At 38.4% G+C, this 25,857-nt stretch overlaps 1 protein-coding gene across 6 annotated transcripts in view; it reads right to left on the bottom strand.

Annotated features, from left to right (window-relative positions):
* CDK8 (cyclin dependent kinase 8) overlaps positions 1 to 25,857 on the bottom strand; it is a 139,306-nt gene that overhangs the window by 67,369 nt on the left and 46,080 nt on the right. For all 6 annotated transcript variants that reach the window (XM_062194579.1, XM_062194578.1, XM_062194580.1 and 3 more), the window contains exon 2: positions 5,072 to 5,147. In XM_062194579.1, coding sequence (XP_062050563.1) covers positions 5,072 to 5,147 — 76 coding nt within the window. The remainder of the gene's footprint in view (positions 1 to 5,071; positions 5,148 to 25,857) is intronic.

The following is a 25,857-nucleotide window of genomic DNA, read 5'->3' on the forward strand; positions in this document are numbered from 1 at the left end:
ACAGAGAGAGGTACGGACAGAGAGGTCTTCCATCCACTGGTTCACTACCCAGATGGCTGCAACAGCCAGAGCTGAGCCGATCCAAAGTCAGGAGCCAGGAGCTTCTGCTAGGTCTCCCAGGTGGGTGCAGCAGCCCAAGGACTTGGGCCATCCTCTACTGCTTTCCCAGGCCATAGCAGAGAGCTGGATTGGAAGCGGTGCAACTGGGTCTTGAACCAGCGTCCATATGGGATGCCGGTGCTTCAGGCCAGGACTTTAACCTGCTGCACCACAGTGCCGGCCCCAGCGAATCTTAAAATATAGAAATATCTTTCCATTGGCTTAAAAGTCTCATCATTACTAAGATGGTAATTCTTGGGGCTAGCATTTTGGTACAGGGGTTAAGCTATCACTTGGAATGCCCATATCTCAATGCCAGTTTTAGTTTTAGCTACACTGCTTCCACTCCAGCTTCCTATTAATGTAACTGGGAAGGCAACAGAAGATGATCCAAGTATCTGAGCTCCTGCCACCAACGAAGGAAACCTAGATGAAGTTCCTGGCTCCTGGATTCAGTCTGGCCCAGTCCTGACTATTGTAGCCATTGGGGAATGAACCAGTATGTGGAGGTGGAAGATTTCTCTCTGTCACTTTGCCTTTCTAACAGGACAGGACAGGACAGGACAGGGAAAGGAAAGGGAAAGGGAAAGGAAAAGGAAAAGGAAAAGGAAAGGAAAGGAAGGAAAGGAAAAGGAAAAGGAAAAGGAAAAGGAAAAGGAAAAGAAAAGGAAAAGGAAAGGAAAGAAAGAAAAGGAAGCAGCAGCAGCAGCAGAAGACACCATTTGCAACAGTAGAATCCCATATTGGAGTGCCTGAGATCAAGTTCCAACTCTGCTCTCAATTCCAGCTTCCTACTAATGCTACCCTAGGAGGGAGCAGGCAATGACTCAAAGTACTTAGATCTCTGCTACCCAGGTAGAAAAACTAGACTGAGTTCTAGTATCCTGGCTTCAGCCTGGCCCAGCCTCAGCTATTGCAAGCATTTAGGGAGTGAACCAGGAGATATAAGATCTCTGTCCTTAACTCACTACCTTTCAAGTAAAAATAAGATAATTTTAAAAAATAAGTAAATAAAATGCTACCTCCTGCAAAACCATCTTACTAAAAACAAAAAAGAAAGATTTCTTCAGCCAAACACAATAGCAAAAGCAAAAATTAGTAAATTAGACTTCATCAAAATTAAAAAATTTCTGCTCATCTTAGATTGAAAAATCACGATCAAGTATATTAAAAGTAGACATTCCAATTTCTTTCTGTGTTTAACTGCATTTAAAGTTATCAATATATATGATAAGAATGGCTCTTCTTGGCCAGCGCTACGGCTCAATAGGCTAATCTTCCACCTGCGGAACCGGCACACCAGGTTCTAGTCCCGGTTGGGGTGCCGGATTCTGTCCCGGTTGCCCCTCTTCCAGGCCAGCTCTCTGCTGTGGCCCAGGAGTGCAGTGGAGGATGGCCTAAGTGCTTGGGCCCTGCACCCCATGGGAAACCAGGAGAAGCACCTGGCTCCTGGCTTTGGAGCAGCGCAGTGCGCCGGTCGCAGCGCACCAGCCGCGGCGGCCTTTAGAGGGTGAACCAACGGCAAAGGAAGACCTTTCTCTCTGTCTCTCTCTCTCTCACTGTCCACTCTGCCTGTCAAAAAAAAAAAAAAAAAAAAAGAATGGCTCTTCTTGAACTAGATGAAACTGCTTAATAAAAAAGTATTTTGTTAAATAACAAATACAAAGAAAAGCACATGAACCACAATGAATTTTCACATATTAAACCCCTATTCACTGGCCCAGAGAAAGATCAATACACAGAATGTTCCAGGCTCCTTGAAAGTCCCCTATCTCCCTGATAGTCACACCCTGTTCCTTCCAAAGGTAATCACATTCTGACTTCTAATACCACTGACCATACGTCAGTGGATTTTAACTCTTTAAAACTGACTAGTAGGAGCAGACATTTAGCCTAGTAGTTAAGATGCCTGTTTCCCACATTGGACTACCCGGGTTCGACTGACAATTTTGGTGACTCTGGCTTCCCACCAAAGCATTCTAGGAGGCAGCAGTGATAGCTCACATAATTGGATTCCAGCTACCCACATGGGAGACTCGGATTAAGTCTTCTCCCCTGGCTTTGGCCCTGGCCATCCATTGTGGGCATTTGGAGAGTGAACCAGCAAAGCAAAACTCTCTGTCTCTCAGCTTCTCAAATAAATAACATATTTACCACCAGCAATAAGGGAAATGCAAATCAAAACCACAATGCAACATATTACTTTACCCCTATTAGAATGGCTATATCCAAAAGGCAGAGAACAACAAATGCTGGCAAGGATGTAGAGAACATGGAATTCCTACATATGGTTGGTTGGAATGTAAATCAGAGTAGCCACTATGGAAAACAGCATGAAGATTTTTTTACAAACTAGAAATAAACTTTCCATATGATCCAGCAATCCTACTACTGGGTATACACTCAAAGACATGAACACACTGTATCAGATATCTGCACCACCATGTTTATGGCAGCACAGTTCACAACAGCCAAAATATAGAATCAAGCAAGATGTCCATCATCAAATGAATGGATAAAGGAAATGTGGTAACTATATGCAACAGAATATTATTCAGCTACAAAAAAAGAATGAAATTCTATTATTTGCATCAATAGAAAGGCATCATGTTGAATGAAGTAAGTCAGACTCAGAAAGACAAATATCATATGTTCCCTGTGTGTGGGAACTAAAATTTAAAAAAAAAAAAAAAAGAAAGAAGAAAATGTATGTATGTATTAGTTTTGCTACAAATACAGTAGTTAATCAAACTTTGTTTTAAATATTTGTCAAATAAATTGTTAAGAATTATATGCTACTATAGTTTTTTTAAAGGTTTATTTATTTATTTGAAAGGTGGAATTACAGAGGTAAGAAGCAGAGAGAGAGAAAAAGAGAAGGCTTCCATCTGCTGGTTCACTCCCCAGTTGGCCACAATGGCTGGAGCTGGGCTGATCCAAAAGCCAGGAGACAGGAGCTTCTTCCAGGTCTACCATAAAGGGCAGAGGCCCAAGCAGCCAGGACTCAAACCTCCACCCATATAGGATGTGGGCACTGCAGGTGGCAGGTTTACCCACTTCACCACAGCGCCGGTCTCTACTATAGTTTTACTGAGCTGTGACTATTTTAAACTTTACTCTATATAAATGAAGTTGAATATCTTTTCCTCTGATTATTGTTTATGTGCCTGGCCTATATTCCTGATGAACTGTTGTCCTTTTTATTTGTTGAACTCCTTATTTAGTGGAACATTAAGCCTTTGACTATAATGTAAATGCAAATTAAAAATATTATATCAAGAAAAAAAGCTGCGAATCTTATTACTAAAACATAAAGGATACTCTGGTTTCTCTTCAAATCATTTAACTTTTTCGCCTTTTTAAAATGTAAAGAGGAGCCAGCACTGTGGCGTATCGAGTGAAGGCACCGCCTGTAGTCCTGGCATCCCATATGGGCACCAGTTCATTCCTGGCTGCTCCACTTCTGATCCAGCTCTCTGCTATGGCCTGGGAAAGCAGTAGAAGATGGCCCAAGTCCTTGGGCCCCTGTTTCCATACTGGAGACCCAGAGGAAGCTCCTGGCTCCTGATTGGTACAGTTCTGGCTGTTATAGCCATCTGTGGAGTGAACCAGTGATGGAAGACCTCTCTCTCTCTCTGCCTCTGCCTCTCTGTAACTCTGCCTTTCAAACAAATAAATAAATCTTATAAAAAAATGTAAAGGAAAAAAACTAATCTGGTTATTACCTCAAAAAATAATAAACTGACTAGTACATACAGAACAGTAGATGTTGAAGAACTGTACAGGTATTCCTGTCTCAGCTTCAAAATGTTTGGGGAATAATGGAACTAAAAGATGTTTATTTTAGTGTAGAAAAAATTTGGGTACCCATGCCTAGTGTTTTCTACAGTATGTATTTTTTTAGAATTTTCTGAAAAATGCTTGCATTTCTGATTAGGAAAGTCCTCCATCTCACCTCAACCTCACCTACTCTTCCCTTCATGTAACTCTTATACATCTTCCCAAACCTGGAACTTCCTTTGATTTTCCACTCTAGGTGTACATCCTTTCCCCATTGCCATACACTGCTATCACGGTACTGACACATAGTTCCTACTATAAAATTTCTAAGTTTCTTTCCTCAGCTGAGTTTAAATATACTTGAGTCAGGGACCCTGAATTGGTCTATATTTCTCTGCTTTTAGAGAAACTCTAGTCACTGTCCTTGTTAATATGATACACAATAAATGACTGCTGGTTGACTCGTTGATACAGAATCTGATAAATAAGATAATTATTTAAATTAAAATTTCCAGGTTACAGTAGACTATGTATCCATGAGTAAACAGAAGAACTGAGGATAACAAAAGCAAAGAGTATAATACATATCTTAGAATATTCTATTAAAGTCAGAAAAGACCTATACTTTTATAACAGTAAAAACTGAAGTAAATCTCAAAGAAGTAGAGTTCAGTTTAAATGTATGCCTAATAAGCAATGTATTAACATAAAGAACCCTTCCCTTTGGATTCAAAATGAGACTCTAATTGCCACATGGAAAGTTATGCTTCCAAAAGAAAAAGGTTTAAATTTTTACATACTAAAATGAAAAGATATAATAAAAATCATATGTAATCTCATTTTAATGACATAAATACTAACACTAATCCCATCCTATTAAAATAGAAATGTTAATTTTACATGGACTAACAACCTTTATTGCATGCAAATGAAATTAAAAATTGGACCTTTAGCAATTAGCAACATTGTTAGTAAAAATATTTGCTAATATAAAACATTAACTTTACCATAAATTTATACAGAAATTTTTGCTAGAACTGTTGCCTTTACTTCATCTTAAAAAACAAGTATATTTTTCCAGATGACTGATATGAAAATATTCACCAACTATCAATTAATGTGATAAATATAATACAAAGGCCTACACAGTTGACATTTATAAGTTAGTTATGATAAAAAGAACTTCACTTACTGCTATTTCTCTACATGCCGACATAGAGATCCCAGTTCCTTCTATTTGTTTTAAAGCATAGTCTTTATCATCTTTCCTGTGAAAACAAAGTTGTATCAATACAGAGATAAATCTAAATTTATGTGCATTTTTAATAAAAATAAATCACTTTTAATACACATTTGACATCTTTCACATATAATCAGAACTTTTTGGAACTATGCGAATTTTATTATTTGGCAATGGAAGACTGCTTCACAGGAATCAAAAGACTTGCCCACGGCTCCACAGTTATTCATGAAGACATAGATTCAGATATAGCATTCCTGATTCCCACTAATATATTCTTTCTGTTCTAACATACATAGACTTCCTGTGTGTGTGTATGTACGTATGTATGTATGTATGTATGTGAGGGACTGTGTGTTTGTAGGTACCCAACATATATGCATAAAACTTGTTTATAAAACCTATTCAAGTACCATTGTGTCAAAAAAGTTAAATGAATGCATCACAAAAGCACAAACTGGTTATAATTTAAAACATGTTGTCATTATAATCTGATAATTAATAATAAGTCACCCCCAAACATATACAACAGGTATTTATCAGGCACTTCCTACATATCCTGAACACTATTAAGTACTAGGGATACACAAGGGTTCTTTCTTTTACAGAACTTCCTGAATCCATTGGCCTACATAGATAAATACCTAATACAAGTGCTATGATAACGTAAGTACAGGCCACAGAGGTTATCTAAAAGCTACTTTGATGTTGGGACCCAAGCAAAGACTTCTTAAAAGAAATATCATCTAACTAAGGTCTAAATAACTGTTTATAATTTTTTTAGACACAGGACACCTTTATTCTCTTAGAAATTAATGAAGTCCCTGGAAAGCTTTTATAATTTAAAAATCAAAACAATTAAAAATACAAGAATGTTGAATGGACGTTATAAAATGTACACATGTAAAGAAAAAAATCACATAATACCTCAATAAATATATACAATTTTTATGTCTGTTAAAGCATTTTCTTAATCTAAAATCCAAGAATTCAAAAGCACATATCCATCAGCCACCAACACAATGGTATCATCACATCTATGTCATCTCTGAAAAAAATCCATTGTACACTCATAAGAAAATGAAAAAAGCAAATAATATCATAGCATTATTATAAACATGTTAATCTTGCAAACTCTCTGGAAGGATTTCAGGGACACCCAAACAAGGCTGCAGGTATACGAGGTAAAAGAAAATGAAGAATTTGGCGGAGAACAGACGTAACACACAGGTAGAAATGAGGCTGAGGATAAAATTAGGAGCCAGAACATGGAAGTCTGCTCACATAAAAAAACAACAGGAAGAATTCTTTAAAGTCTTTTAAATAAGAGAATGTCAACTATATTTTACTTTGGAAATCCATCTTTGGAGGCAAAGATATATATTTATATATATAAGGTGTATACACACACAAACTAACTTGCACTAAAATTATTTAGTGAGAGAAGATGATGGATACAGCAGAATGGTGGTTAGTACAGAGAACAGACAGAGTGGAGAGATATAAAGTATACCCAACAGCACTTGGTGATTCATTACTGGCAGTAAGAAAGAGAAGTCAAAGATAATGATTTCTACCTTGGCCAATAGGTTAATGACATCACTATTCATTGAAATAAGAAACATATCAAGAGGAAATGACTGGGGGAACAGGAAGATAATAGCTCTGTTTTGTATAGATTGAGGTTTTAGGGCCTGTGAGACATCTAAGTGGGCATGGTTGACGGTTTGCTGAATAAATATGCCGGAAGCTCAAGAGAACTGAAGGCAAATTTGCTGACATCAGCATATACACAGTAATCAAAACCATCAGAGTAGATGCATTGAAATCAAAGAGAAAGACTGTCACAAGAAAAAACATTGTCAAGAAGAGCAGAACAGTAAATTGTGTCAAAAACTGTAGAGAAGTCTAATACTGTAAGAACTGAGAAGTACTTAGTGAATTTAGCAATGATGAAGTCACCACTGGATAGAGTACTAGGTAAAAATACAGTATCTGTAGTGATGTAATAGCAGGATCCACATTACAAAAAGCTGAATGAACAGAATATACATAAACTGACACATGGTGTACACGTAATTGTTTGGAGGGCAGAAAACAAGGTAATAGCTAGAATAATTGTAGGCTGAAGTTTTTTTAAGGATAGAAAAGACTTGAATATTTTAGGTGCTGTTAGGAAGAACTTAAAGCTTAAAAAGACAAACAGCTCTTCCATTTTTTTTTTTTTTTTTTAAAAAGGTTTTATTTGTTTGAGAGGTAGAGTCACAGAGAGAGAGAGACAGTAAGAAAGGTCTTCCATTTACTGCTTCACTCCACAAATGGCTTCAATGGCCAGGGCTGAGCTGATCGGCAGCCACGAGCTTCTTCTGGGTCTCCTAATCAGGTACAGGGGCCCAAGCATTTGGGCCATCTTCCGAAACTGCTTTCCCAGGCCATTACCAGAGAACTGGATCAGAAGAGGAGCGGCCAAGACATGAACCAGCGCCTATATGGGATGCCAGCGCCTCAGGCAGAGGCTTGGCCTACTATGCCACAGCACTGACCCCACACCTCTTCCATTTTAATAGAAGGAAAGAAGACAGAGATGAGGCCATACTCTAAAAGGAAAGTTGGGCTGGACATGATTGGAAATTTGAGTAGAGTGAAGATTTTACTCAATAACCTCTTGTAAAATCAAATAATTTAAGTTCATTTTATACGCTATCATTTCTAAAAAGATTTTTAAAAATTTGAGAGATGGACAGAACTGGTTCACTCCCGAAATGTCTAAAGATAGGAGCCAGGAACACAAATCAGTTCTCCCACATAGGTGGCAGGAATCCCATTACTATAGCCATTACTGCTGCCTTCCAGACTTTGTATCAGCAGGAAGTTGGAAGTAGGAGTTGAACCCGGAAACTGAACCCAGGTACTCTGACGTGGGCCACAGGAGTCTGAATTGCTAGGCTAAATAGATGCCTGCTCTCAGCATTTCTTTATACTTTTAAAAATTTTTATTTATTTACTGTCATCCACTTGAAAGGCAGGATGATAGAGAGACAGACAGACAGAAACAGACTGAGCTTCCACACACTGGTTCATCTCCAAATGCCCACAACAGCCAGGGCGTCACCAGGAGGAAGATAGGAACCCAGAACTCCATCTGGCTCTCCCACGTGGGTGACAGGAGCCCAAGCACATGAGCTATCATCGCTGCCTCCAAGATGCATCAGCAGGAAGCTGGATTGGAAATGGAGTGGCAAAGACTTAAATGGGTAGTCTGACTTGGATCACATACATCCAGGCAGCAACTTAAGTCACTGCACCACAATGCCTGCCTCAATATTACTTCCAGTTCTTAAACTTATATAGCTTTATCTTTGTTCTTGCACCATATTTTATTCCAAATCCTTAGCCAAGAAAATGAATCCCAATTACAACATTATTTCTCTGGAAAAACATTTGTTTTATGACAATCAGCTTTACAAACATAACTTTCTATAAAGTACCATGGGCACTAATACAAACAAGGCCTTAAGAATGTCTGCACTTAGTGCTAAGTTTGAACAACTTCTCAGAGACTTAAAGATATTAAGAACACAAAGCCAAAATGAAATAGGGATCAGAGCAAGTCCACTGTACTTTCATGTTCAAAACATAGATTTAACCAAATGGTAACTGGGGAGTATGACACATTCTATTACACACAGTATTGGAGATAACATCTTAGATTTGATCTTATAAAAAGGTTGTAGAAAAAGAAATACTACATTAAACCGAAGGCTTACCCATTCATGTGGTCAACATCCACCATCATCTCTTATTTTAACATGGTCAAGTTGCCATATGACAATTTCTGAATAAGCTAAAAAAATTCTAGTCTTTAATCAGTTTTCTCTCCCACCCTAAGTAATTACATGTCTCTTCATAAAAGTAAATTATTGAAAATGAGTGGGCAACAGAGAGAATATCAAATTACTTGAAGATATCTGACTACAAAGACAGCTTCCTCTTGAGAATCACCTAACATAATTACCACCACAACAGTGCTTCGTGGCTGATACAGCACATGTATATTTTTTAATCCATCCACACACTTTTTAGTAGAAGACACAAAGGAAATAAAAATTATTTCCTCCCTAGATTCACTAATGACCCAGTAGAAGCAGATTATATAACTGAATAATTTCTATGTAGTGTTCCAAATACTAGAAATAGAGGGGACCTACCTATATCTTGAAGTGTTAAATGAACAGATGAGAGAAAGCTTCAGAAATTCTACTTAAACCTGGACTATCAAGGCTTAAGAAGTTTTTCAGGAAGAGAGGGAGAGGTGTTGGGGAGAGAAGTCAAGTTATGGGAGACACAGCAGGAAGTAGAAACAACATAAACAAAACTACAGAAGCATGGAAACTGGCTAGCATGATGAGGAAATAGCAGAGTAGCAGCAAGCAGTTAAATACCATGGAAATATGCCACAAAGAAAGGGCTACTGAGGACAGATGATATTTTAGAAATAAGCAGAGGTTAGCTTGGAGGATGCCTTTTATATACTACTTGTCTTAAGAGGAGTGTAAACTGTGTGTACTTCACTTCACAAGGATATACAAAGCAAACCAGTATGATAGGTAAATGCTACTTCACAAAAAGCTCAGGGAAACTGTTGTATGAGAAGATTAAAAAGAGGATGGAACTGTGATGAACACTTCCCTCTAAGAGAAGGGACAAGTGGAGAAAAGTGTAAAATGGCTGCAAAAGTGGTTAAAAAACTGAGTAGTGTTTTTTTAAACTAGAGTACTAAGCACATGTCACAAACTTCACTTCCCTCTAAAACTCTACAACAGCCACAGTAAAACAAAGTTTTTAACACAGACACCCACAAGGATGAAAATTAGGAGAGAAGACAACACACAAAATTGCAAACTAGCAAATGGACAAGCAGTAGCTGATTAAGAGGATTGAAGAACAGGAACTCAGAAGCTGGCAGTGAAAGCCACAAAGCAGTTAAGATTTACACAGTGGAATCTTCCAAAGGGAAGGATTTGAGCATGACACACCTCTGGAAGTAGAATTGGCTGAATGTAAGACAAAGTGTTAGAGATAGTCTAGAAAACAGGACTGTAAAACAAAGTGAGAGAAATGTAAAAGAAAAATAGAGTAGCAGTGAGATGCAATACATGAATAATTAGGAGTTCCTGAAAGAGAAAAAAAAGGAGCAAATCAATAGAATAATTTAAGGAAACTTTCCAACTGAAGAACATGATTTGCAAAACTGAGTCTGCTGCATTCTCACTACAAATGGAATAGGCCTACACAAAGAAAGAATATCTGGACATGTCAGTAAGTGAAGATATGCAGTACACTTCCAGGGGGAGTTGATGAGGAAGTACATAGAAAGGATCAGGAATCAGGAGACTTGGTCTTCTCAGTACCAATTTTGGAAGCTAAAAGTTCTGGACTAGCTTAACATTGTATAACAGCATTAAATATTGAGTATAATGTCAAGACACATGGTTTGAAATTTAAGTTCTGTGTGGAAATCTGATCTGGAGATTCACACTGCCAGCTGCAATAATAGGAAAACATTCTGCAGTAGTCAGCCAGATCATGGAGTTTATACTAGAAGGTCTATGAGCACAGTTCTTCCTTCATGGAAAAATCATGCTTTGGGAAAAACAAAACAAAAACAGTTGTACTGTGCTGTCGTGAAAACTGAATTATATGAAGGCTACTATGTTAAATTTAAAATTTATTGTCTTTTTAAAACACTTTTAATTTTAATTAGTTTTTAACAGATTCAATCTGCTTACAATTCTTTTTTACTTTTTTTTTTTTTTTTTTTTTTTTTTTTGGACAGGCAGAGTGGATAGTGAGAGAGAGAGAGAGACAGAGAGAAAGGTCTTCCTTTGCCGTTGGTTCACCCTCCAGTGGCGGGCGCATCGCGCTGATCCGAAGCCAGGAGCCAGGTGCTTCTCCTGGTCTCCCATGTGAGTACAGGGCCCAAGGACTTGGGCCATCCTCCACTGCACTCCCGGGCCATAGCAGAGAGCAGGCCTGGAAGAGGGGCAACCGGGACAGAATCCGGCGCCCGAACTGGGACTAGAACCCGGTGTGCCGGTGCTGCAAGGCGGAGGATTAGCCTATTGAGCCACGGCGCCGGTCCAATCTGCTTACAGTTCTAAGAATATGATATTCCCTTCCTCCCACCCACCCTTCTTTCCTCTCTCTTTATTTTTTAGCTTTTTATAATATATTTTAAATTTACATTACAGTAAAAAGGCTTAATACATCACTGAATAAGTAGTTTAACAAGTAAAAAGCAAAAAGACCCTAGTTTAGGGAATATAGACAACCACTATAAACAGTAACTGAGGGGCCGCTGCCTGCAGTACCAGCATCCCCTGTGGGTGCCGGTTTGAGTCCCAGCTGCTCCACTTCTGATCCAGCTCTCTGCTGTGGCCTGGAAAAGCAGCAGAGGATGGCCTGAGTCCTTGGGCCCCTGAACCCACGTGGGAAATCAGAAGAAGCTCCTGGGTCCTGGCTTCAGATCGGCGCAGCTCCGGCCGTTGCAGCCACTTGGGGAGTGAATCAGTGGATGGAAGACCTCTCTCTCTCTTCTCTCTCTCTCTGTAAACTCTTTCAAATAAATAAATTTTTAAAAAAACAAATAGAAAAATGACCATTTTACCCGTATATAATAAATTTTAAAGTAGTCACAGATCATTAAAACTACAGTAGTATTACATTCTTAAGCACTGGTTTCACAAAGGTATAAAAAAAGTTTTACAAAACTATATTTGCAGTAATACTGATGCACATATTTTTTCTTTCCTCTTTTTTTTTTTTTTTTTTTTTTAAATTTTAGCTCCCACATATAAGGGAGAATATGGCCTGCAATACTTGTCTTTCAGGGGCCAGCTTATTTCACTCAACACAGTGTCCTCCAGTTGCATCCATTTTGCTGCAAATGGTAGAACATTATAACTATGTGATCATAAAGAACTGTCAACACATGCGGAGGTATGAGGATTAAAGGGGGAAAGTCTATCAGGATGCTGGATCATGAAACAAAATCTAAGCAGTTGGGTAAGATTATAAACCAGTTTAGTTCTAATGCTTCCGCCATGTAAACTGAACAATCTGACTTGCTTTAATGTAATATCTTTAGCACATTTAATGGTTGCAATGTTTCTAACTTGGGAAAGAATGCAAAAATTCATAAAACAGTGGCTATTAGATACATCCTCTTGGGCTGTAGCCATATTTTAAATAGTTTTTTAATAATAGTCCTTAATCTAAAACAATTAAAGGTCCTAACAATTAATATTATTATTGCTATATTTTCATATGCTATTTAATTCTAAACGTTGTGAAAACCATTTTGTTTCCAAATTGACTTATTCAACAAATCAAAAGGGAAGTCTGGGTTCTATAAAATAATTATATGCAAAGAAAATATATTAATAAATGTATGAACAATTATTTTATAGTTTTTAGAGCAGGTATACTCATGCTCATATATCAACTGTTTCAAACTGATTTTAGTTTCTAGCTTTTATTATCCTTTTTTTTTTTTAAGATTTATTTATTTATTTATTTGAGAGGTAGAGTTACAGACAGTGAGAGGGACAGAGAGAGAGGTCTTCCCTCCGTTGGTTCACTCCACAGCTGGCCGCAAAAACAGCTGGAGCTGCAACGATCTGAAGCCAGGAGCCAGGTGCTTCTTCCTGGTTTCCCATGCGGGCACAGGGGCTCAAGGACCTGGGCCATCTTCTACTGCTTTCTCAGGCCACAGCAGAAAGCTGGATTGGAAGAGGAGCAGCCAGGACTAGAACCGGCGCCCATACAGGATGCCGGTGCCGCAGGTGGAGGATTAACATACTGTGCCATGGCGCTGGCCCCAACTTTCATTATCCTTGACAACCAGCATACTTGATGGCCGAACTCTAAAAGTTGTGCAGGTTTGTCAAAGTTCTCACTGTTCGTAATACTTTGAAAGTCCCTGAGTAATCAATGACTGAATATTTATAATTGTGTATTTTATGTCAACAGATGGCCCCTTCTCTTTCATTCTAATAATATTGGCTAATATCATAATTTTCCAGAGCTGTTTATTCTTCTCCCTGATGGAAACAACTTTCTTCCCTTACTAGATACATATCAGCTCCATACGCTCTCATTAGGTGACTGGCTATTTGTGAAGCAGCGTTATAGAGACTGCACTTGAGTACTCCATGGAAATGACTTTCCGATACTATGTTAACAACTGATTCAACAGTAAAACTCCTGGACTCCATGGCTCTCAAATTACAGCAGCACAACACATCCTTGAATTACTGAAAGACTACCCCAGCCAGAGCCCTCAATCTGAGGATTCTTAAGAATCTTCAGGGAGATGATCTTAGCAAAAGATACAGTCTTTGTACAAGACCCGTGACCAAGAAGCATGGGAGAGCTTCTACCCAGGACTCAGGGAACATTTAAGTAGACAGAACCAAAGATTAATCATGCTTTAATCAGCACACTCTACCAAATAACTTGAACTATAAAAACTCGGCTAGTTCAAATTTCTAAATTGAGGGCATTAGTTACTTCTAACAATGAGACCCATGAGACTCTTATTTGTAATAATGCTCTGGAAGTCCCTAGTCATTCTGTATGATTCTAATGCCAGGATAGTTTGCTTATGATTTCACTATAATAAATAGTCAAACCAATGGTTGATAGTATAGCCACTTTTGGGGAGATGCAAAAATTACAATTACATTCAACTACTAAGAAAACCTTCAAAGAATAAACTAAAAATGAAAATGATAAACAGGACAGCTTCCATGATGTCATATTTAGGAAAGTTTCTGTCTATACCAAAACCACACTTTGGGACGTTGGCCCTTGGCTTAGAAGTAGATGAAAAACTCTGTCAATAATATCTCAGAATTTATCAGTGTCAATTCAGATGTAATCTCCAGAGTCTTTAATAGTCATTTCTGTTTTCATATGAAGAGGAAACGGTTAACCTTACAACAGCAACAAAAAGTATACATAAAGAACTGGCTTTAGTACAATAATAGAAAAGCCTCTCTAAATAATCCCCCAAGCAATGAAATTCTAGCAATGGTAACATGGATTTCACAGAATAGCTACCTGAATGGCTCTTCTGACCAAAAAAAAGGCCTAAAAAAAGTAAAAATAAGCCCTGCTAATAATCAGATTGTGACAGTCCTAACGAATCACTGGCAAAGGCAATAGCACAGCCAACAGGAACAAAATTTTGCTCAAGGCTACACTACAGCTCTGCTTCCTTCCTCCTCCCCCTAAACAGAAGGCTGAGATCCTGATTACCAGACTGACCTCAGTTCATGACAATATCCAATCCAGAGCAGTGTACTTCCCCTAGTCATTCCTTAGAATCACCTAACCCAAACCCTCTTTATAGGGTTTATAGTTCTTTATACATGCTTTCTTCTTCCTGATTTACCTCACAGTTCATCTTCTCCCTTGCTACACAGCAGGCTAACAAGATTTGACTATAGATACATTCCTTGTGGCCTTTATTATTTATCATGCCAAATAATCTTACAATATGTTAGCATGAATTATTAGAATAGTTGAAACAATAGCTCCTTTCATTTAACCTGGAATAAAATCTGAAACAGCAAATTCTAGGAAGCCACAGGTAGCTTTTTAAGCCCTTCCCATAACAACATATTCTGCTCTTTGGATGATGCTGATAAATGACATCCACACATTCGTTTTCTGCTCAATGATACAAACGTATTCAAAACATGATCAGAAGTACGGATTCTAGATTTAAGGGAATTTCCTGGCAATTTGGGTGGAGTTTCTGTGCTTGGCACTGAGTGAAGAAAACAGGTTCAAGAGGAATTTAAATCTTTCAAGTTTCTTGGCAATTTCAGAAGTTAAGCTCCAAAAAGTTACAAAGATTCTTGTAAACCTAGCAGTGAGTATCTGATCTGCATTATTTCACAAATAAATTTATTACCTTTCATACATCAAACTCATTTTTACCTTGCTTACAGAAACAGCCAGGCAGAGCTGTTTGTTATTTTTATTCTTCCCTTGGAAGGTTGAAAGAAAACTCTTGGTCTTTTCCCATCTGTTCATTTATAAAATTACAGTGCATTTTCAGAGATAATCAGAATAAAGGGACTTCCCATCAAACTTACCAGTCTTTCTTAAATCCTCTTCCCAAACTGTCATTTTTCTTAACAATGCTACTAAGAATAAAATTATACTCACTGCCATCTTCGCTTCAAGAACTATATTTTGACATTCGTCATCTATAATCATTCCTTTCTCTTTAACATTCATGCTAGAGGATACAGCTAACCCTAAAAAGAGAAATTACTGTTGAATATTTTTCTCTCAAATAGTTGATCTCTCCTGCTATTTCACTTATCTAATTTACTTTCACTTGGCCTGAAACATGTTTTTCTTAAAAGTAGTACTACAGAAGACACCAAGATGGCGGAATAGGGAGGGAGCTTACTACTCTAGTACAGGGGAAGATAGTGTTTTTTTTTTTTTTTTTTTTTTGGGGGGTGGGGGTGACAGGCAGAGTTAGACAGTGAGAGAGAGAGAGACAAAAGTCTTCCTTTTCCATTGGTTTACCCCCCAAATGGCTGCCACAGCCGGCGCGCTGTGCTGATCCGAAGCCAGGAGCCAGGCTTTCTCCTTGTCTCCCATGTGGGTGCAGGGCCCAAGCATTTGGGCCATCCTCCACTGCCTTCCTGGGCCACAGCAGAGAGTTGAACCGGAAGAGGAGCAACTGGGACAGAATCCGGTGCCCCAACCGGGACTAGAACCTGGAGTGCCAGCACTGCAGGCGGAGGATTAGCCTAGTGAGCCGCGGCACCAGCCAGGAAGATAGTTTTTTAAAACATGGACAGAGTCCAATCTCAGGGAAGAGTTAGGCAGAAAACAGCAGAGAAAATTCCACGCAAATCTGAGGGCACTGTGGATCTATGTGGAGGGTGTGGAAGAGAGGAGGTGAGGGCGAGACTTCACCAAAAGAGCTCTACAAACCTCCCCTCTGATTAAAAAAAAAAAAAAGACATTTACCAGGACCAATTTGGGTTCACCTTGAATACTCTCCTCACCCTGGAGCACTAAACTTTCAGACGATTACTTTCAGGCGTTCCCCAATTAGACTCACAGCTGACTTCTCATTGGAAACCCTATAGGCTAGGAGAGAATGGCAAGATATATTCTAAGTCTAAAAAAAAAATAAAAATAAAAAAATAAACCTGTCAGTCCATAATACTGTACCCTGCAAAGCTCTCATTTATGAATGAAGGTGAAATAAGGACTTTCCATAACAAACAGAAATTTAAAGAATTTGTCAGTACTCATGCAGCCTTACAAAAAATGCTTAAGGATGTGCTACACATAGAAACATGGTCATCACTATAAAAGAAAGTGAAGGCAGAAAATCTCCCAGTAAAAGTACAAAGGAAATCAAAAGTAAAGAATAGGAACATTTATGGAAAAACAGCAGGGAAACTGAACTTACTCTGTTTTTCTTCTGTAGTTTCTTAATTTTAGAATATCCTGTTACTGGGAATCTAGCCACATATTAAGGCAATCTGTTATTGAATATTTTTAAAAAGACATTGATAATATTGGACCATCTTTTTTCCCCCTTCTCTTACTACATACCATTAGTGTGATTACAGTGTTAAGTCTTAGTTCTTATGTCTTTGAGTAGAAGAGTGTATCAGTTATTTTAAATGAATTTTCCCTGTCTTTAGGGCTCAGTCCATAAGTGTATTGTTACCACAGAAGAAAATACTTGGGAGGCCAGCGCTGTGGCACACTGGGCTAAGCCCACTGAATTATCCATTAAACTAGCTCCTGTGACGTGGAAAGGAACCCTGGAAGCAGTGGAAGACATGTGAGGGCACTTATTTGCCATGGCTGTGGTTGTGGTGTGCCCATAGTTAAATATACAGGTAGTGACATTTTTGTTACCCAATAATTTTGAGTAGTATCCTGCATTTATCTGTACTAAAATAACTATAAATTAGTGGAATCTACAAAGAAGAAACTTTCTGACTGTACTGTATTTGGGAGCCTTTGTACAGCTAGGTAAACTTTCCACAATACAAAGTATTTGGATTTTAAAATTTACTATTATAAGGAAGAAGACATGGCATTATTCCATGTGCTTAAATGATAACTTGCTTACTGAATTTCAGAAGAAAAAAATATGAAATGAGTGATTGTCACTGCAATAGCTGTAATATTGAATTGGCAAGTTGTAAGATAAAGCTTAAATCTATATTTCTCAATTGTGAACCACAGTAGTCCAGTGTTGCTTTGTATATGTTGTAAGTGCTATAAATAGTCTCAGCACTGAACATGCATTTCAAATGAATGCAACCTTTAGGGCAGGTGTTTTGATATGTCTCAGAAAGTATCTGACTGTGAAGTTTTTAATCTGTTTGGTAATGAAGATACTTCCTGTTCTTTTGTTGTTGTTGTTCCATATTTTCATGCTTAAATTTGAATTTTTTACTACTGTTATTTTAAGCACAATTTGTTCAATGGTTAAAATGGGGTTGTCAGTGAAGAAACTTAAAAGCAGCCTCTTTCATGTAACTGCTTAAGTGAAAATTACATTTTGTGTTCTATGTTCATACACTTTTAATGATCTGTATCTGTTTAAATATAAGTGATGATGTTCAGGCTTTGTTTCTATGAGTAACTACTCAGGAGGGATGAGCTATTAAGATACATTCAAAATGTGTTTTTCACCGTAACTCACTTTGAAAACTCCATCTTTGTAGCAATACTGCCACCTAAGTAAAGTTACTTTCTACCCTGTTAACACCCAGTAATTGCAGAGGATGTATAAATGCTCACTGCTGAAAAATAAATAGGAAAGCAGAAATCACTGCATTACAACTTGGCCTCTCACATAGAGAGGCTTTACTGTATCTTTAGTAACACAATGTTAACCCTAAATTCCTAAGCAGAAATCTGGCCATAAAAGTTTTTCTATTTAAAAAAAAATTCAATACACCTTTTCACTCTTGAATTCTACAGTAATTTCTATCATCTTTAAGGCTAACATTTAACATCATTAAAACATTCTCATTTAAACTGATGGACTGGTTAAAAATGGTAACCCTCAATGCCAGCTATTAAAGATATATGCAATCTGGCATAGTGATACATGTATCTCCTATGCCTGCAATGCCTTAATCAGTTATATACTGTAAAAAAAGTTTTCATTAAATTGTAAACACTGAAATATTTGTAGAAGCAAAAAAGAGGTATACTAGGTATGAATAATGGGCAAAAAGTAACATGTAGTACATACATATTAGGAGAATAAGTAGTCAAAACAATAAACAGGATCCATATGTATTTAAGAAGGCTATGATTTGAATACAATTTGGATCCTGAACTCATATAGCGAGCCCCAAAATCTTAAATCGATGGGACTAACACAGTGTAAACTTAATAAAATAATGATGATTACAGGTGTATTGTTAAATAATTAGATTGAATTAGGTCTTAGGATAGAGCTGTGTGATTAAATTCTGTTGACTTTGTTAAGGAGAGGGAAAAAGACCCCCACTCACCCACACACACACACTCCCTATTTCCTGTGAAGTGATGCGATGCCTTATGACACTGTGGGACTCTGTCAACAAGAATGCATTCATCAGAGATTGAATTGACGAGGCTTGCCCAATCTAGAATTTAGAACTTCCAAAACTATGAGCCAAAACAAATGTCTTTATAAAGTGAGACAGCTTTTGGGTTGTTTTTTTTACAGTAGCAAAAACCTAACTAACAAAATAGAAAAAGATTTAAAAAGGGTAAGATTTGCACCACAGAGTTCTCTACACAAAAATTTTAAGCCACATGCAAAAACTTATTTCACAGATACTAGTATGTAAATAAAGACATCTAGACTGGAAAATGGGATAGAGACATATACACTGAATAAATGAGAATAGGACCTATTACAATGGAAGAGAACAGCAAGCCAGTGTTATGGACTGAATTTTGTGTCCCAAAAACCCTGATCCACAACGTGATGGTAAAGTGTTTGGTGACAGGGCCTCTTGGGAGATAATTAGATTTTATATATTTATGTAAGAGCATAAAGTCGTGGCCCTCAGGTGGTATTAGTGCAATTATAAGAAGAGAACTCATTTGGTCTCTCTACCACGTGACAATACAGTGAGAAGGTAGGCACCTGCAGGCCAGGAAAATAACACTTATCATGAACTGAACTGGTCAACACCTTGATCTTAGGCTTTCCAGTCTCCAGAGTCATGAGAAATAAATGTCTGTTGTTTAAGCCATGTAGTTGGAAAAGACTAAGACACCTAGAAGTGAAGGAATGAAAAATAAGGAATAGGAGGGTACTTAAAAAAGTTCATGGAAAATGGAATTAAAACATGAGTTTGTCTTACTGCAAAAAGTTTTATAATCAATTTATAGTTTTTTTCCATAATATGTAGTTTTCCAAGAATTTTCTGAAGATCTCACATAATATAGGGCCTTGTAAAAATGGACAATGATAATATGCCATGTATTGAGCAGTATTTTCAACTCAATTCTATTTACCAATCCAAAAACAACCAAGAAGCAACCAAGCAGTTTAATGGAACTACCATTACCCATATAAAAGTAGACTTCAAAATTCTGGAAAAAAAATTATAGGAGGAGAGGAGCTAAATTTTGCAAATGCAAATAATGTAGAATTTATCAAAGATTCCACTTCAATTGAACAGATATTTGATGACGGCTAAATAATAAAGCTCTGATTAGACTTTCCAAAGCATTATACAACAGCAGCACACAGTAGACAGCAGCACACTGTGGAAAGGGACAAAACTAGAGCCAAGACTTCCTAGGAAGCTACTGTTGATGACTAAAGAACCAAGTAAAAAGTCCCAAAACTAAAAATTGACCTATTTTTATATATAAACAAACAGGCAGAAACAGGGAATAACAAACTCATGCCTGCTGCCTAATAACAGTTTCAGATACAGGTGCAGTGCTTCATCTTTCTTAAAAACTGACCAGAAGAAACCTGCCTTGCTTTCCCCTCTCTCCATCCATCTTCACTCCCAAAACAATTACACATAAGGTAAAACTGGATTAATGCCTCTCTGTAATCAGACCTGTACATAACATCTCAACAGAAGAGAAGTGATCACACAGAGGAAGAAAAGTCACAGAATATCTCACAGTGGGTGGGGGCTGAGTGGGTGCATCAACAGCCAGTGAGTTTTTCCTCATAAGACAGGGTAATCCAGACTAAAAATGCTTAACTTTTACAGAAATGTTAATATTAACCTTTTATTAAAAATTTATTTATTTGAAAGTCAGAGTTACAAAAACAAAGAGAGACACAGACACAGACACAGACACAGACACACACACACACACACAGAGTATCTTCCATCCATTGGTTCACTCCCTAGATGGCTGCAACAGCTGGGGCAGGCCAGGACAAAGCCAGGAGCTTCATCGAGGTCTCCCACTTGGGTAGCAGAAATCCAAACACTTGGGCCATCTTCTAATGCCTTTCCCAGGCCATTCGCAGGGAGCTGGATCAGAAGTGGAGCAGTCGGGACACAAATTGGCAACCATATGGGATGCCAGTGTTAAGGAAGCAGCTCTACCCACTATGCAACAATGCCACCCCAACCTTTTATATTTGAGAATTCCATGTCTTTCTATAAAAACAAAAAAGCAAAAACAAACAAAATCCTACTCAAATAGATTAAAGAAGGGGAAGAGTCCTAGGTTTTTACCAATTCAGTGTCACCTGAGGGGAGGAAAAAAGAATCTTTTCAAAAAGCTGGAAGTACCCATTTGACTCCAATTTTCTAGATTACCAAAAGGCTAATTTCTTCACAAATAAAGATTCAGTCAGTGGGATTTCACAGCAGAAAGACTAAAAACGATTAAAAAAAAAAGTATCCGGGACTTTCCATATGTCAAGACACAGAGCACTTCAACACATGTTAAAGTCACACAGTGGGGCTAGTGCTGCGCTGTAGCAGGAAAAGCAGCTGCCTGCAGTGCCAGCATCCCATATGGGCACTGGTTCAAGTCCTTGGGCCCCTGCACCCAAGTGGGAGACGCGGAAGAAGCTCCTGGCTTCGGATCAGCGCAGTTCCGGCCATTGCAGCCAATTGGGGAGTGAACCAGTGGATGGAAGACCTCTCTCTCTGCCTCTCCTCTCTCTGTGTAACTCTAACTTTCAAATAAATAATAAAAATAAATCTTTTTTTTTAAAAAAGTCAGTGTGCTGTGAAAATATTCATGTAAAACTATGTATCTTACTTGTCTGCAGTTATGTATATGGAGCAAGCATATACACTTTTTCTACACATATATTGACAGAAATATACACATAAATGTATAGACTGACATTTATATTTGGAAGAGGTGATAATTTCTGAATATATTAGGTAAATGAACATAGCAGAGTTCTCAACTCAGTGCCTTTAGGACAGTTTCTTTTTTTTCTTTTTTTAAGATTTATTTATTTACTTGAAAGTCAGAGTTACACAGAGAGGAGAGGCAGAGAAAGAGAGAGAGAGAGAGAGAGAGAGAGAGAGAGAGAGAGAGAGAGAGAGGTCTTCCATTTGATGGTTCACTCCCCAAGTGGCCACAACAGCCGGAGCTGCGCAGATCCAAAGCCAGGAGTTGGAGCTTCTTTCATGTCTCCCACATGGGTGCAGGGGCCCAAGGACTTGGGCCATCCTCTACTGCTTTCCCAGGCCATAGCAGAGAGCTGGATCGGACAAAGAGCAGCTGGGAATAGAACTGGTGTCCATATGGGATGCCAGTGCTTCAGGCCAGGGCATTAACCTGCTGCACCACAGTGCCGGCCCCTGGAAAGTTTCACAAATGTTTTATAAAGAAAAAAAGGTGTCTTAGTTACATAGTTTATGTAACTGACGATATACAATTTTTCATTTTTATTGTGGTAAAATATAAAATATACTAAACATAAAATTTAGCATCATGATCATTTTTAAGTGCACATTACAGTGGCATATAAGTACATACACCTTGCTGTAAAATCACCATCCATCTCCACAACTCTTTTCAACTGTGAAATGGAAAGTGTATTCACTAAACAGTAACTCCCCATTCTTCTATATCTCCAAGTCCCTAGGAAACACCATTCTACTTCCTGTTTCTACTAGTTTGACTACCTTACCTCCTGTAAGTGGAATTATACAGCATGTTTCTTTTTCTAATTGGCTTATTTCACATCAAAGAAAATGTCCTCAAGTCATCCATGTTGCATCATACAAGAATTTTTTTAAAGACTTAATATCCCATTGTATGTATATACCACATGTTGCTTACCCATTAATCCTCTGATGGAAAATTGACTTGTTCCATGTTTCAGCTACTGTCATTATTAATAACTAAGCATGATCCTGGGTGTACAAATATCTTTTCAAGACCCTGCTTTGGGACTGGTGTTGTGATACAACACAAAATACTGCCACCTGCAAAGTTGGCATCCCAAAGGAGCCAGAGTCCCAGCTGCTTCACTTCTGAACCACCTCCTTGTTAATGACCTGGGAAAAGCAGCAGAGAATGGCCCAGATGAAGCTCAAGGTTCCTGGGTTTGGCCTGGCTCAGCACTAGCCCTTGAGGCTATCTGGGGAGTGAATCAGCAGATGGAAGATCTCTTTCTCTTTTAAAATAAATAAACAAACAAACAAAAAGACCCTGCTTTCATATCTTTTGTGTATAGACACACATGTAGAATCACTAAATCATATGGTAACTCTGCTTTAAATTTTTTTTTTTTTTTTTTTTTTTGACAGGCAGAGTTAGACAGTGAGAGAGAGAGACAGAGAGAAAGGTCTTCCTTTTTGCCATTGGTTCACCCTCCAATGGCCGCTGCAAACGGCGCATCTCGCTGATCCGAAGCCAGGAGCCAGGTGCTTCTCCTGGTCTCCCTTGCGGGTGCAGGGCCCAAACACTTGGGCCATCCTCCACTGCACTCCCGGGCCATAGCAGAGAGCTGGCCTGGAAGAGGGCAACCAGGATAGAATCCTGTGCCCCAACTGGGACTAGAACCCGGTGTGCTGGCGCCGGAAGGCGGAGGATTAGCCTGTTAAGCCACGGCGCCGGCCTCTGCTTTAAATTTTTAAAGGAGTCACCATACTGTTTTCCACAGCGGCTTTATCATTTAACATTGCCACCAACAGTACACGTGGGTTCCAATTTTACCATATCCTTGATAACATGTCAAATTTCAGAAATTTTTTTTCATGTGTTTATTATTACTTTAATTGTACATATTTAGCGGAATGCAGGATGATGTTTCAATAAATGGACAAAGTGTATACTTATCAAATGTGAATAAGTAATGTTTTAATCTCCTTATTACTTTATGTTGGGAGACTTCAAGCTCCTCTTTGTCTTACTGATAAAATTTAAGATAGGTTATAATGAACTATAATGACCCTACTATGCTGTAGAACACCAGAACTTATTCCTTTTATCTGACTGAGTACCCTTCTATTCCCCTTTCCCCCACCTATCATAGCCTCTAGTACTCACTGTTCTACAGTCAGATTAAGATTTTTTTAATGCAGGTGCTTATTACTATGAACTTCACTATTTTATTATACCCCATAAGTCTGGGTATATTCTGTTGCCATTTAATTTGTTTCAAAAAAATATTTCCCTGTTTTTTTTTTTTAATGACCCAATTTTCAGTCTCCATGTATTTATATAACTCCCAAGGTTTCTACTGTTGTTGATTTCTAGTTTTGTTCCACTGTGTTAAAAAATACATGAAAGTAATTTTTTTTTGTATTTCAGAGTCAGAAAGAGAAACAGAGCTCTCATCCTCTGGTTCACTCCCCAAATGTCTTCACCAGCTGGGACTAGGTCTGGCCGAAGCTGTTAGCTTGGAATCCAATTGAAGTCTCCGAAATCCAATTACTTGAGCCATCACCTTGGTGGCTCCCAGGGTGTGCGTTAGTAGGAAGCTAGAATTTGAACTGAGGCCAGGACTTGAACCCAGGCATTCCAATATGACATCTCAACCTGAAATCTTAACCTCTAGGCCAATCACCCACATCCTGTTTCTGGTGTTTTTTTTTAAATTTATTTGTTGAAACTTGTTTTGTGATGTATTCCTACAGAATGCTGAATGATGACAAAAAGAATATTTGTTGTGCAGCGGTTGTATGAACCTTGCTATTAATGTCTGCTAGTTCCATTTGTTCTATAGTATAATTTAATTTTGATGGTTATTTTTTGATTGATCTGTCAATTCATGGAAGTGGGGTATTCAGCGCTCAACACTATTATTGCATTGCAGCTTATGCCACTATTTAAACATGATCATGTTTGTTTTATAAAATTGAGTTATCCAGCATTAGGTGCATATACATTCACATTTGCTATATTTCATGTGAATATTTCCCTTGATCAGTACATAGTAACCTTGTCTTTTTAAACTTTTTGTCCTAAAGCCTTTTTTTTTTTTTTTTTTTTTTTCTGATACAAGTATAGTTATTCCTGGTTGCTACTGGTTTCCATTTGTGTGGGATACTTTTCTCTATCTGTTCCCTTTCTGTGTGTTTCCACTGGAAATTATAGGCAGCATATCGTAGGGCCTCACTTTTTAAGATTTATTTATTTATTTGAAAGTCAGACTTACAGAGAGGAGAGGCAGAGAGAGAGAGAGAGAGAGAGAGAAAGTGAGGTCTTCCATCTGCTGGTTCACTCTCCAAATGGCCGCAACGACTGGAGCTGCACCGATCCGAAGCCAGGAGCCAGGAGCTTCTTCCAAGTCTCCCACATGGGTGCAGGGGCCCAAGGAGTTGGGCCATCCTCTACTGCTTTCCCAGGCCATGGCAGAGAGCTGGATTGGAAGTGGAGCAGCCAGGACTAGAGCCGGCGTCCATATGGGATGCCAGCGCTTCAGGCCAGGGCATTAACTTGCTGCGCCACAGCGCCAGTCCCTAGGGCCTCACTTTTTTATCTATTCAGTTATTCTGTATTTTTAATTGAGAAATGTAGGCCATTTATATCCAAGGTTATTACTGATAAGTAAAGACCTTGCCCTGCTAATGTAAAAAAGTCTCTGTGTATTTTAAATATATTTTGTTCTTCCTCTCTTGTTCATCTTTGTGGTTTTGTGGTTTACTGCACTGGTAAGATTTGAGTCTTTCTCATCTCTCATTTTTCTACTCTTCTAGTATACTTTCATATTTTCATTTTTGTGGTTATCTTTCATTTGCTTCTAAGTGTGGAACTTGAAAAACATCTTTTTTTAAGGCCCATTTGGTAGTAATGAATTCCCTCAGTTTTTGCTTGAGTAGGCAAGTTTTTTTTCCCTTCATTTATGAAGGACAGCTTTGCTGGGTATTATGTTCTTGGTTCATTGGTTTTCCCCTCAGAACTTGGAATACATTATTCCATTGCTTCCTGGCTTTTATAGTTTCTGCTAAGAAATCGGCTATTAATCAAATCGAAGAGCTAATGATTTTGATATGATACTTTTACAGTTTTTAGAATTCTCTCTTTTGGGGCCGGTGCTGTGGCACAGTGGCTTAATGCTCTAGCCTGAAGCGCCAGCATCCCATATGGACACCAGTTCTAGTCCCGGCTGCTCTACTTCCAGTTCAGCTCTCTGCCATGGCCTGGGAAAGCAGTAGAGGATGGCCCAACTCCTTGGGCCCCTGCACCCATGTGGGAGACTTGGAAGAAGCTCCTGG

This window comes from Lepus europaeus, chromosome 6 (assembly GCF_033115175.1).
Source record: "Lepus europaeus isolate LE1 chromosome 6, mLepTim1.pri, whole genome shotgun sequence".
In the NCBI taxonomy this organism is placed as follows: domain Eukaryota; kingdom Metazoa; phylum Chordata; class Mammalia; order Lagomorpha; family Leporidae; genus Lepus; species Lepus europaeus.